General features: G+C 44.2%; 1 protein-coding gene across 3 annotated transcripts in view; it reads left to right on the top strand.

Moving 5' to 3' along the window:
* The first annotated feature begins 561 nt into the window (after window positions 1-561).
* The window catches only part of LOC101470560 (neuropilin-2), a 94,313-nt gene continuing 80,189 nt past the window's right edge, over window positions 562-14,685 (top strand). For all 3 annotated transcript variants that reach the window (XM_004566014.5, XM_004566012.5, XM_004566013.4), the window contains exons 1-2: window positions 562-1,392; window positions 13,316-13,496. In XM_004566014.5, the coding sequence (XP_004566071.1) occupies window positions 1,317-1,392; window positions 13,316-13,496 (257 nt within the window). In that variant the 5' untranslated portion in view covers window positions 562-1,316. The remainder of the gene's footprint in view (window positions 1,393-13,315; window positions 13,497-14,685) is intronic.

Here is a 14,685-nt window from a genome sequence, read left to right as displayed (position 1 = left end):
CCACAACGGCCGCTCTGCATGACAAGTAAACCTCTCTCATAGTAATCCCGAGTCAAAGTTTACCGGAAGATTCCCCTTCGTTCTGATTGGTCTATACATGCAAACCATACATGGATCAATGTTTCCCCTGTAATGCTGTAAACCAGCACCAGGTACCTTAAATCTCCTGGTGCTATACTACAAAGCTCATAAAGCTGTGCTGTGGGCATCTTCTCTCCCAGTTTTCTGCCTCTCTTCTTTCAAACTCGATTCCCTTTAATACCAGGAGGACTGGAGGAAGACATGTGAGCAGAAAGGCGAAAGTATGAAGCCACAGAAAGAGAATGAAGTGGAACATTTTGGGGAGAAGGCAGAAAGAAATTTGGTAAAATGAAAGAAATGGTGAGAGTGGGAAAGATATGTTGGAGGTAAGAGATGGTCAGAGAGAGAGGAGATGAAATTGCTCTTTAATCAGTGAGGGGCTATATGGAGGCGGGCCGAGGTGCCTACTGTAATCCGATACACGCGCACGCGCACTGCGTGCACGCGCACCAAGGCAGGGGACTGAGTGAGCGGTCCTGCTCGCTGCCACAAACCCGGCGGAGAGTGGAGGGAAAGGAGCGCGTGCTACCGGGAGAGAGAGAGAGGGAACAGGGCAGAGCGTCTGAGCGCAGACACGCACAGTTGTGGGAGGACAGCGGAGAGGCACCACGTTTCTTTCTGCCTACCAGCTTTACGCACGCAGATCGAGCTGCTCGGAGATCCTGCGTTGTCTTTTGCGCATGAACGGACCATTACCGGGAAACTAGATCGGAACACATTTAATTTCCTTACCAAGAAAATGCGCCTGAAGATATTTGCATAAAACAATTGGAAATATTTTTAATCCAAGGAGGAAAGACGCGAGTTACTTTTCCCCGTTTCCGTCGCAGTTAGCGCTCTCTGATGATCTTTTTGGTTTCTAGTTAATTTAAAACGCACAATTTTCTTTATTTACTCTGCTGATCTGTTTCCCTGCGCTGCCGACTGTGCGCACAGCAATGGATTGTAAACCGTGTTTAGAGTTCAAATTGCGTTTCTAGACAAGTTGCTCTGGTTGAGGAGAAGTGGCGGCACGCACTCACACTGCATGAACTGTTTATTTTCTCCGGCGTGTTATTCTTAGAGAGTCGGGTGAACGCTGTCCGGCTTTTGGATTTTGGACACAACCGTGTTGCACGTTAGAAAAACAGATAACTGTGGAAACGGTCAGGGAAGTGCGACTTGGAGCCGTGTGTCAGATAAAGAAAATAAAACCACACAGGAGGAGAAGACGTGTTTTATTCTGAGGGAGAAAGATGGATTTATTCGTTTGGCTCTGTGGATGTATTTTGGCTCTTCTGTTACCTTCAGCGGTAAAAGCCGGGGAAGGAGGTAAGTTTGATGCTGTTGCTGTCCGCCTAAATCCAAGCGTCACACAAGGTGTAAAAAGAGAAAATAAGAGCAGTTACACATCACAAAACGAATAAAAGTTGTTTTCTTTCAGTGCAGTGAAAGTAAATTCAGGGAAAGCATCATTGCGCAATTGGTGACTACGGGCTCGAGCCAAATCTCCGCTCCGTTCCAAGTAATGCGCTGAAACGGCGCACTGCTGAGGGACGTTGATTACTTTCATCACATTTAGGAGACAGACCCGCGCTGCTGGATGGCCTGTGAGCCAGCTCTCTCGGTCCGGTGCAGGGACAAACGTTAGGAAGTACGAACGGGCAACAGAAATTATTTTGTCACGATGACTTTACAGATGAAGTACCTTCGTCACCAGCCGTGTTTTTTTAAAAAAAAATTTAATCCAGGGCTGATTTCGAAGGGATGCTGGTTTAATCAGCGTTGATTTTATCGTCTTAAAAACATCAGTAACGACGTTCAGTAATAAAAAGATGACAGATCGAAATCTTCTGTAAATTCCTGTCGGGAGTAATTTTGTTGTCAGCAGTTCTTCTTCCAGCACGTTTCCATCTCTTGCGCTCTTCTAAAATTCCTCGAAACTGTTTTTACTAAAAGGAAAAAAGCTGAACGCATTTCTTTACGGTGACTTCCTGTCATTCCGGGAGCGCGGAGAGGTGGCGGCCGGTGTGACGGGACTGCTGCCTCCGTGTACCGGAGGTCAGGTCCGGCCCGGCGCTCCACGGAGGCTCGCGTTCGCTCCCGAGCCCGTGTGAGCGACGGGATTTGCGGCTGTGTAACCCGACCACGAGTTCACCTTCGAGTGCATAAGCGGGAATATGATGTGAGAAGGGAACACGCATTTGCTTTTTACTCTCTGTTAAATGTGGAGAGGCAGAATCTATCGCTGTGTGCGTTTTCGTCTCCAGACAACCTTTACGCACGAGGAGGATAGTCACAAAAATCTTTTTCCATATGTGAACTTGATGCACAGACGACGTTTTAAGTCTCTTTGGTTACAACGAACCTACTTGTCACCACATAAAACACTGGTTACCCAAAGTTTCTGTTACATCGTCACAGGCAGGGGTGTATGGGGAGTTCGACTCAGCTGATGGACACTCAGGACTCCGAGTGGTCTGACTCAGTTTACGTAAATTTAAGAGCTTAGCTACTGCGGCCTTTACCAGGAGACTGATGACTTTTGTTTTCGCTGCACACACTGATTGTTAGCACTGGTTTCTCATTGCTGCCTGTGCAAAGACCTGAATACTTGGAGATATACTTCTAGTCTCTCCTCGAGTTTCACTTTCTGCTTTGTGGTGAATGCATATGTGTAAATCTAGAGAGAGAGAGAGAGAGAGAACCGAAAGGGGGTGGTTGCAGGGAGGTTGGTGGCATTCGAGGTTTTACTGCCTTATTCCGGAGGGCTTTTGCAGATCTCATGACTTGGATTGAGTGGCCCTGATTGCCAAATGTTGTTTTGGAGAACCACAGAAGTACAGAAGGCACAGGGAGGACATTCTTTACATACAATTCACTTCTGATGTGAGAAACTGTACGGTGGAGCATCCTGCTATCTGTGGGCATTTTTACATTAGGTTAAATCTGAACTAGTAATTTAAGGCCTGTGTGAGGTGATGTGAATGTTCAGATTATTAATACTATAAATAATTAAAAACTGCTGACTTTGTGCAAAGCATGCAACGGTTCTGAGGCTTTCCTGTCCAGAAGAAAGAACAGCGGGTCATTTGATCAGCAGTTGTTTGTCTTAAAATTAGTCACATTTATATTCAACACCAAAGCAGGAAGTATGTGCTGCAGTCCAGCACAGGAAACATTCAGATGGAAACTCTGTGGCATTCAAGGAAGATGAATGAGGTGTTTAACTTCAATGCCACTGACTGGAGTTTGTTCTTTTTCCAGCTAAATGACGCTGACAGTGGGGTTAAATATGAGAACATGTTGATATTCTGTTCTTTTTTGACCTCTTACTTTATGTTTGCTGACAGCAGGTGAAGCCTGATTTTCCTGGGGACTACCCTCGAGCTCCCCTCGAGGTTTCCCTGCAGGTACACTGAGCATCTCTGGAACAAACACACACATTTTGAGCAGTAGGATATGCAGAATGGAGCTTTCTCAGCAGTTAACTTTTATAGATGCCTCTACTTTGTTCTCTCTGGAGAGATGAGCAAGGAAAGCATAGTGAGACTAAGAAGTGTATATATAGAGAGACGCGGGAGGGATGGAAGTACAGAGGGAGGAAGTAACAGAGACAGCAGAGACAGAAACAGGCAGAGGGAAGCAGCAAAAAGCAGTGAACGAAACGGAAGAATGATTTTTAGCCTCGCTGTTTGATCCTGTTTCTTCATTCCGTTTGATCACAGCTGTGCCTGGAAGGGAGATAAACGGACATAATTGGCCACTCAAGACCAGCTGTCTGCCTCCATAGTGTCTCTGCTGAAATATGGTGGATGATGAAACAGGATCACCATGATACTAAGTGTAAGAAGTGTGCTAGCGGTGGTGGTGAATTGCCCACAGGTACGCATTAAGGTTTGGTTTATGTGATTGTTTTTGATGGCTCCAACCGGCCTGGTGTGATTTTAAAAGTCTGAGCAGTGGGAAGAATTTCCGGAGGTGAAGTTAACAGCTCCATTTACATGCAGGGGGATAAATAAGAACGTCTGGCAGACTTAAAGGCTTACCGTCTAGCAGGTGCTTCACCATCCACGTGAAGATGTTTTAGTTTGGTCGCTGAACATGAAACAGCTTCTCCTGTACGTGCACCGTGTGCTGTGAGTGTGAGTGGGTCTGTGTTTCCCGGTGGGGTCAGCTCGTAGTAATTAAATGTTACATCAATTTGGGTCATAATGCTTTGTAAGCGTCAGTTGGCCACCAATAAAACAAATCATCCATGTCATTCACATAATGGGGTTATAGCTCAGAACCTAATGAACTGACTCGCTGCCACAAACAGTCATTCCACGTAATTACAAATCCAGGTTTTAACCTGAAACACTGCAGATATTAGAGTACGCAAATATGAATTCAACAGTATTTTCTATAATTGCACAGGCCTTTATAGAGCTGTGTAAAAACTCAAACAGCCTGCTTATCATTAAGAGCAATTAACGATCCTTAAATCAGCTTCCTGGTGAATTTGTGTGCATTCTCCATAATCTGTTTGTTTTGAGTTATTCTTTTCTGTCATATTTGTCGACTGATCCACTGATTCTGAGGGAAGGAAAACAGAAGATTATGTGTAACGTGCGAGCTTTCCCCAACATGAATTGGAAACTTTTCTCCCCATAAAGTACACGCAATAAATGGAGCAATAAAAAAAATGAAAGAGATGCATTGAGCAAGAAATCAGGAGAGTTTGGACGTGTGCAAGAGAGAAAATGAAAGGGAGAAAGTATTACGGGGCATTAGTGCAATAAGAGGAAGGCAGCAGAGTGTGAAGCAGTAGTTGAGTGGAGCCACCTGCAGTAAACTAACCCAGATTTATTCTTCTCTGAAACGCACAAGAGAGTTTCTGGGCAACGTACTGCACATTTTATTAATAAATATGTACTCCTATTATGATACACTGAAGGTGAAGGATTTAATTTTCTTCATGTGATCTTGATAAGTATAAAATGACATTATAATAAAGGGATGTTTGACACTGAATATGAAATGTTGCTTTACAGATGTCAGGGAACAGATCGGACTAAGCGTTGCGTTGGCCTGTGATGGTCAGGTTTATTAAAACATTTTATCAGATAGCTGAGTTTGCTGAGCTGGTGCAGGTGACACCTTAGAGCTGATTTCATTTTAATCATCTTGCAGGCAGCAGGTGTTTTCCACCAGGCCTCAGGATTAAGCGTTACACGTATTCATCAGGGACTCAGATCACCACGGCGGCTTTTTTTCCAGTTTTTTAAAAGAAACAAACAAACAAACAAAAACAAATGCATTACATGCCACTGAGCCGTGCAGCTAGAAGAGAAACAAAAATCACATGCATCAAGCACGATGACATTAGTCTCTCAGTCATTAGAATAATGATAGCCTAAAAACAGAGTGGTTTTTCCATCGACATCAACAACCTAGCTGCAATGAGCGAATAAACATTAACCCAATTAACCTTTGGCACAGTCGCCCCTTCTCTTTCTCTCCTCTCATCTGTAAAAGGGAAAGGACAATTAGTGGGTCCAGCAGGATGTTCTAATTACAGTTATCATGCCATTAGTAAACTGTTAGTATTCTAGTGTCTTCATTGGCCACTGGTAATGACTGGAGTAATTAGAGAGGATGCTGGGAGCGAGTGGGTGTTCTTGTGTTTGCAGCCTTGTGAAGAACATTTGTCCTCAGAGGGAAAGGGAGATCATGGAAATCTTTCAAATGAGGATATTTGCCTGTTCCCACTTCTTTTAAAATCCTCGCACACAAAGAAAAACCTGTGTGTGTGTGTGTGTGTGTGTGTTTGTGAGAGAGTAAGCCAGGCCTTCTGTGTCTGCAGCAGTCCCTCCGGAGCGCTGTGGAACGAAGCCACAGGTTGTTTTCCTTTTTCTCTCCTCGTCACACCGAATCATCCTGTTGTTTTCTACTTTTCATGGCACTCCAGCTCTTCTTTAATAGTGCGCTCTGTGTCTTTCTCCACACCTCCCTCTGTCAGTGTTTTCCCTCACCCCGATTAAGAAACCTCCCTCACCTTCTTTTAGCCCCACTTTGCCACGGTGGAAAATCTCTTTACTGTTTCAGCCGCTCACTTTCTGTCTGGTCCCTGGAACTCTGTCAGTCTGTGTTTTCTCGTACTTTGGAGATCCATTCACACGACTCGCTAGAGACGCTCATTCATACGCTGCTTAAAAGGAGCTCTTTTCAGTGACTTAAAGGAATACGTCACATTTACGGCCCACCGATCAGCAAAAACATTCCTTACATAATTAATTTTTTTATATACAAGATACAGGATGATTGATAGCAGCCTTCACTACAATCATAATATCAAAGTTAGCAATTTTATTCAGCCACACAGCAGGGCTTAGATGTAGCTAAAGAGATTAAAGAAGATATTGACTAAAAAATGTCGAAATATATGAAAAGTCTGTGTTAAATGTGCAATACGTCAGATCACTGGCTTGGAAACACTAAATTTCTGATAAAAATGTAAAGAATGACCAGTTATGTGACGTGCATGCGATGTAATGCAGCGACAGCTCAAATCATTGCAGACTTCAGTCCAGCACACAAAAATGAAATGTGGTGCAGGCCAAAGACCAGTTTTGTATTTTCTAATCAGTCTTTAGTTTGACCTTTTGTTTTTTAATTCAGTGTAGTTTTTATTAATGCCGTCAGCGTTACTCTCGTTAACGCCAAATCTCCGTTAGCGAGTTAACGCGGATCCCCCCGTACGTGGGGCTGCACGGCGCTAACGCGTTGATGAGCTAACCACGCTAACGTGTTGATGCCGTGCAGCCCCACGCGTGGGGCGATCCGTGTTAACTCGCTAACGGAGATTTGGCGTGTTAATGCGGTTATGGCATTCGTTTTTATTGCTTTCAGTGTTAGTTTTGGTCTTTTTTAGTTGTTATTGTATTAAAAGTATATGTCAGAGGTGAGATTTAGGGAAACGAGTGCACGTATTACAATAAAAACACAACTTTTTGAAAGCAGTGACTCCAGAGTCTCACTAATCGCAGCCATCATCACCTCATCAGGCAAACGAATTATATTTTCTCCACATTTGAGTTTAATTCTTGTTCATTATTTTGTTTTAGTTACTAACAACAACCATTTTTCTTTTTGCACAGTCATCGTCAGGTCGGTAAACACATGGATGGATTTGCATTTGCAGCCATTAGAGAGCCAGGGTTTATTTTTCACCTTGTACCGCCTCACCTGCACTTAGAACGTCTCCCACAGCCATCCATCAGCATCAGCTGACACTCCCAGCTCCAAACTCAGATCTTTAGCTTCTTCAGTGATAGCTGGCACGCTCACACTGATGTTTGTTTGCTTAGAGAACTTAAGGACAGTCGGGTCAGACCAAAGCAGCACCAATAAAAACAACAACGACTCGAGGAATTCTACTGACTGCACCTTTAACGGTCTCCTTCCCTCACGCTGCTCTGCCTCTGAGAGTTTTTCCAATTAGCCGCTGCTGCTCTGGTATTGATCTGAAGTCTTTCTCTGTGTCTTATTTTGTCTATTGTTAGATTCTGTGTCTACTGTCTAAAGCCCCGTAGATCAGGGTGTGCCTTTGCTCCTGAGCAGAGAAACTTGATCTGATGTCGGTGCTTTTTCTGTATCACACGCTCAGCTTTTTTTATGAGTCACTTTCTCCTTTCTCCTCATTCTCCGATCGCGCTTTCCTTTCTTTCAGATCCTTTGTAGTCTTCCACTCATCCCTCCCTCTGCTTTACACAGATATAAACACACGCTCACTCTGTGGTTTTCCACTGAGTCTTAATGCAGGGCACCTGGAGAAAACAGCCCCACCTGTTTGTGTGTCTGTGTGAGTACAGTATGTGTGTGTAGGTTATAATTTTTTTGGTCCGGTGAGCTTTTTCTGAGCTGCTGACTTTCTCCTTTCAGCTGATGAGAGACAGATGTTCTTGCATTACTCTCCCTTTCTCACTTTCATCCAGCTCTGGCTTTTTCTCCTTTGTTCTCTTTTCTCTTTCTCCGTCCATTCCTGAGGTTTCCCAGGTTTGGGGGACTAAAAGCACCTGGGTATGATCCAAACAACACATTTCACTTTGTTATTTTCAGTGTCTGTCATATTCCCAGAGTCACACCAAAGGTTTTTAATTGTGTTTGTATCTCTAACGTTTAAGGATTCAGTGTCTGCAGCTTTTGTAGGCGTTTCACAATGTTTGTAAATAGTGAATGAAATGCAGAGAAAGATTGGAAAACTGCAGATGCAGATGGCCAGAACATACTGATAAATTTAAGGACCCGACTCTTTAAAGGTCACCGTAACGAGGTCGCAAGTCTCACGCTGCTGTTGGTGGATAACAGGTTGATAGTTTCTGAACAAGCTTTCTGGTTAGCTGACACATTTTCTTGCTTTCATAACAAACACTCACTAAACCACTAATGCTTTCATGACGGGGTCGGACCGGCATGAAGAAATGTGGACTCTGACAGATTGGCAAAGTTCTTGCAGACAAGCAAATCGATTGCTGCGAGCTGAAAAGTGTCTGTTTAGAGTCAAATCAGACTCCCTCAGAGGGAAAACGAATCAGTAAGAGCTTAAAAACAAGGTCAGAAAATTTGCATTTGGGGCCAACAAACAAGGATCTGGTTCAACTGTGCGAACCAGCTTCATGGAGAAGAGTGTGCACGAGTTTGGGTCTGTGGGAACTGTCATAGATTCCTCTGTGGGTACATCTGAGTGTATGTGTGTGCTGAGGTGGGAATGTGGGGAAAAGTTGCTGAATAGGTGTTATCAAGGATGCAATACTAAACGGCAGAGAGCCATAAATAATGCAATGACCTGTCTTATATCTGTGCTCGACTGCTTAGCACCATTTACTGCTGCTTATCGTGTGTGTGTGTGTGTGTGTGTGTGTGTGTGGTCTGTATTCAGAATGGGGATGTTCAGTGGTTGCATTTGTTGTGAATGTGTGGTGCAAATACAGCCTCTCCCTGAAGATCACACATGCTGATGCGGTTGAGAGAAAAGCTTTACTGTGTGAAAACGAGGGTCAAGAGGAGGAAAGTGTTTGGATAAGGCAAGGACACACTGCGCCAAAGAATACGCCGATGTTTTGATATGGCGCCTTGTGAAAGTACCCGCTCGGCGCTGTAGTATCGGCCAGAGCCTAGTTTGATGCTACGCTGTAGGATTAGACCAAATGATAAAAAACCAAGTCAGACAGGACTTAACGCTGATTCAGGTTTCCACGGTACTACAGTCACTGTAGCCTCTTTTCCACTAGCTAGCTTTTCCCTAGTTTTCCATTAGGTGGTAGCACTCCTTCACAGGAATCAAACGGCAACGACGCACATGGCCACACCCAAACCTGGAGTCCGACAGAAAGCTGCAGGCCGAGCAGCAGGCGCACCATCGCCTCGATGTCCTCCAATCTTGTGTTGTGTCGCATAGAAATGACATCACTGGACTTTCAATAAGTGCCCCTCAACTGTAATGGAAACCAACCATTACAGTTGAATCAAATCTAGTGGAAAATAAGCTTAAACCTATGAAGAGAACCTCTGCTGTTATAAACTCTACTCTCTGTGTTAGTGTAATAAAAGAAAAACGAGTAAAGCAAGCATTGCTGTCTCCCGTCTCCTGTCGCCGGCAGCTGCTGCACTCATCCTGTTTGCCCAGCCCCACTTCACCAGGATGGACCGTCACCTTTGCAGCTGCTCGCAGCAGGCTGCTCTGTGACGATTAAAGGATGATTCTGTCTTTAACCTATTTGGTAATTCTTGACGTGAAGTCAGGCATTTCCCCCACTCAGCATCTTCTCTGTTCTGACACACATTGCACTTTTTTCACAGCGTGCACGTCTGGGTGGGGAATACAAATTAGGATTATAGCAGGTTTGCTTTTGGAAGCTGTATTTATGCACCTCCCTGTTTTACAGACATAAACCCGGAGCCGTGTCCCTCCCTTTGCACGCTGGCCTGTCGCTGCAGGGGCCTGACGTTTCACCGGCTGTATATTTACATGTTTTGTGTGCAATATGAAATTCATCATGAATGGCACTTCATTCTAAAGGATCTGATGTCATCCGTGCCCTCATCGCCTCAATTTGTGTCACTCTCTGCTCTGTTTGGATGCAGTGTTTGTTGAATGACTTTGTGTATGTGTGCACGTCCGGAGATTAATAGACCCTTAAAGTAAAGCAGACACTATACTTCATGCACACACGGCACCTGCCTAAATATCACACCGGCCTTATTCATCAGACACTTGGAGGTGCTGTCTTTATCGGCCGTATGCCAGAGGTGAAACAGGGAGAGGAGAGGTAGCGAGACTCAGCCAGAATATATATATATGTATATTTAGCATTTAGCTTTAGCGGCTAACACCTGATACCAGAGCTAGCCTGTATCAGCTGACAGCTCAAAATCAGCTGATACCTTTATGCACATCCTATTGGAAAACCTCATATAGAGAATGTTATGCTACAACTGCTGCTACCTCTGCAAGCCACTTTGCAACCCACCTCTACTCCAGTTTCTCCTTTTCATGCCATTTTTGTCAGTGTCTTATGTCTTTTAGATGCCTGCTCTGTACCAAGAGTTTAGCCCCCCCGCCCACCTTAAGATCCCACATGTGGAAAACAGAAAACTATGGATTTCAAATAGGAATAACCTTATTTTAATCAAAGTGGTCCTAAAGGATACTATTACAATGACGGAGCGCAGCTCCTGAGGTAAATGCTGAAGTGTATAGTTGCACAGGTATTTGTTTAAAGCATCCAGCCAACTTTAACCACAAATGATTCATGTGTAGCTGAGTCAACGTCTGTGGAAAGAACAATTTGGTCAGCTATTAAAAACGAAAATTTAAAAAAACAACCTCTGGATGTGCCAGAGTCGATTTCCTTATCCTTCAGATAACATCCAAGCAGGAGTTCATTTATCAGTCAGATTTGAATCCGCAGTCATTGATTTTACACCCCTTGCATCACCTCTCCAAGAGTTTTCATTAGCTACGTTTAGCAAAGCAGCGTGTGCTAAAAGTGGTGTTTGGCTGATGTCGTTGTGAGATTCCAGAGTGGTTAAACACTAATCCAGGTGGTGCTGAGATGAAATCCATCTGGCTGGGTTACATCGCCCACGTAACCCTACTCCTGTACCACTGTATGTCAGGAGGACATAAACAGGACTCGTTGGTTCTCAGCGCCAGAGACCAAAGAGAGGCAGGCAGAAATGTTGAGATACGGAGCGGTTATCACTAATTGTTTGCAGACAGAGTGAGGTAGACACCAGATACAGATGCCAAAGTGTCACTCACGGTGTGCGCTGAGCGCTGAAGTCTTACCGGCTCTTTAATCCTCTCTTACTGACTGTCTGATACGCAGTCAGCCATGTGAGCGTGGCAACAAAGTGATATTTTCGACGTGCGTTTTTGTTTGACCTTTTCTTTTAATTAGTTTCGAAGATGGTGCCCGATAAAGTGTTTATGCGTGCGTGTATTAATGTTTGCATATGTTGACTCCACTCAGAGTAAGTTTACAGTAGCCACACTATTAATAGCTATGGCTTTAAAACATGCTGCATTCTGCCGAGCAGTTTGACTTGGCTATGTCATCCCTCTCAGCACAGTGGCGATAAATAAAACGTCACGGCCCAGCGGGTGAGATCGTAGCAAAGACAGCTCACCTAACCTCCTCCTGCTGCTCTTCCTCTGCTTTTTTTCTTTTGAGGCGAGTTTCTTGATTTAGTCACGGCTGAGAGAGCAATAAGCTGCTGACTATCAAGAGCTTGATTGTGAGTTTGTTTTTCCTTCTTTTGAAAACAGGAAATTATTTTTAGGGGCTGCTCACCGGCCAAATATTTCCCATCAAGCAGCCGGCGCTCACAGATGCTGTTTTCACTAGAATAACCTGGCCTATTGTAGCCATCTTTTCTTCCTCCAAAATATTTGCAGAAAATCCATCTGCTTTGTTGGAGATGCTCTGATTGATCACATTTTTGGTTGCTGAAATTCTTCCCTGGATATTTGAAATAATAGTCTCTTTTTTTAAAACAAAAAGCACTTACTATTAATTTTCTGCCAGTGCAGAAGAACAAGTTACTTGTGTTATATACTTTAACCCTAACCTGGATCACTTGGGTGGATGTTATTTTGGAGCAGACTAAAAAATGTGGCGGTTGACTGTTCTCTGTCTGTCGCTGGCTCAGACTGCGCCATTATATCGGACTCAACAAAGCTCGCATTCAGCACATACTCACCACGATGGTTTAACTTGTGTTTTGCAGATCTTAAACAATGAAGAAGCTCGGCATATTTAGCCTGTGCAGTCCATCAAACAGGAGAGCCAGCATTGTGCACAATAAGTGCCAAAGATTTCATACAGTGGAGTTGTGTGTGTTGTGCCGCTGGGTGTCACAGATATGTATGAGTTACCCATCTATGTCAGGGTACATCTGCGGCAGTGAACGAGGAGTATTGTTTATGATGTGACACAGACGTATGAGTGCTGACAAGTGGGTCCGCTCTGTGACAGTAACTGCTGCATCTGGAAGTGTGTGTCTGCGTGTGTGTTTGTGTGTCTGTGTGCGTGCATGGCAGTCCTTCCAGGCCAGAATGAAGTCTTTGTGCTTCACGATGCTGTGTTGACCTTTAACACCGCACACACAGAGACACACTCATATCCTGTCTCTGCACACACTGCTCTTATCTGCATTTTATCTGTTTTGCTTCATTTATTGTGAGAATTCATGCACGATGAACAAATATGCTCTGAAATAACTGGAAGTTCACTCGTACTCCTGGTCAGTATCGATAAGCAGACAGAACTGTAGCCCCGCCTGCTGCTGTGAAGGTTATTACAGATAAAAATTAATATGGAAGTTTATCTCTCGTCATTGTTTTATTATTTGTCTTTCAGTTGTATTTTATTTTTTCACCTTTAGTCTTCTGGGTCACGTAGCCTCTGCCCTCTTGCTCCTGAATTTCCCTGAAAACGTTAATCGGTGAAATGTGTCTGTGAAGGTTCTCAGTCATCCAGGTCATCGTAGTTAAAGGAGCTTGCAAAGAAAAGCGTCTGGACTTCTTTAAGTTACTTGAAGACGTTTCACCTCTCATCCGAGAAGTTAATCGGTGAACTTAATCTAACTGTGAACTCGTGTATTGACCTGTGTTAACGTTTCAAACACGCAGGATGATATTATCCACTTGAGTTTCCAGACTTGTGTAAAACATGATTTCTCCTTATCTTTCTCTGTTTCCATCCAGCATCTGAACCATGCGGCGGCAATTTAGATGCAAGCGATGCGGGCTACATCACCACCCCCGGCTACCCTCTGGAGTATCCACCTCACCAGAACTGCCGCTGGGTCATCACGGCCCCTGAGTCTTCGCAGCGCATCGTCCTGAACTTTAACCCGCACTTTGAAATAGAGAAACTGGACTGCAGGTAAGCGAAAAACGCACAAAGGACTTGATATATCTTGCCAAAAAAAGGAGTAAAAACTAGCAGATTAAGAGATTTAAAGCTGCTCGCTAAGTCGCAGCTAAGGAAAGACGAGAAGTTTTGCAGACGGCTTTTTGTGTGAGCCAGCCTTTCTCTGTGTGAGAGTTGCAGAGTGTTTTCGGTGAACTTCAGCCCACTCTCCTCCTGTTTCTCTGGCTTTAGCTATCCCATAATAATCACTCTGGGACCTCCCTGGGTCCCCTGTCTCTAATTATCAGGGTCTAATTACAACACATTTACTGTTCCAGCATGGTTTTCACACTTTGGAAGAATTAACACAGATTAGAGGATTTGGTGTCCATCATTGTTTTTTGGCTGTTTGGCTTCGGTTGCACACCGAGGCTCACAGAACGAGGACATTTTGACAGTCTGAAATAAAAATACAGCAAGCAGTGATAAAGGCAGGCTGAGTAACAGGCTTCCACCAGGGTTTGAGTCTACTGTTACCTCCACTTTGGCTGCAAACAGCTGAGTACAGAGGGAATGATTTGCCAAAGTCATATAGAAAGTTCTCACTTCAAGTTATGAATGTATTAACTGTCCAACGCTTTGACTTAAAAGAAACTGCTTACTGTCACATCATGAGTGAATGCATCCTGCAAACAGCAGAGGAGACCCTTTGGGGCGTTACCGCCACTGTGAGCGCGCACGCACGTGCACGCTTTTCAGCCTACGCCTCCGTTCCCGTGCATTCCCATCCAGTTATTAACATTTCAGCCGTATCAATTATAGATAGGTGAATTTCCCCACTCAGATGTACCAAAATCATTCAGACATTCCTTTGTTGGAATTGAAGCATCAATATTTCAACCGGCTGCCTGTTTGTTGAGAGGCTGAAAGGTTGAAAAGCCCGCTGTGCTTTGCTCAGTTTTGCTTCTTTCGCGCTGTGCTGTGGAAATGAAAAGCATACTTCTCTCTCTTGTCTCCCTGCCCCCAACATTTTTTTTCCACTTTTACTCTGCATTCACTTTGATACATTAGATGCTCTTTCTCTCTCAGTTTTGTCTCTCTGACATATCTATCCTCCCTTCTTTGCTACATCTGCACTTCCTTTCCCCTTCCTCTCTGAGTTTCTCGCATCCATTTAAACCCCGGCCGTTTCCCAGGAGGAGGAAATCTGCAAGAAACACCA

The sequence above is a fragment of the Maylandia zebra genome, linkage group LG16, assembly GCF_041146795.1.
Source record: "Maylandia zebra isolate NMK-2024a linkage group LG16, Mzebra_GT3a, whole genome shotgun sequence".
NCBI lineage: Eukaryota > Metazoa > Chordata > Actinopteri > Cichliformes > Cichlidae > Maylandia > Maylandia zebra.
Note: the sequence above shows the minus strand (reverse complement) of the source record. Positions and strands in the feature narration are given on the sequence as shown.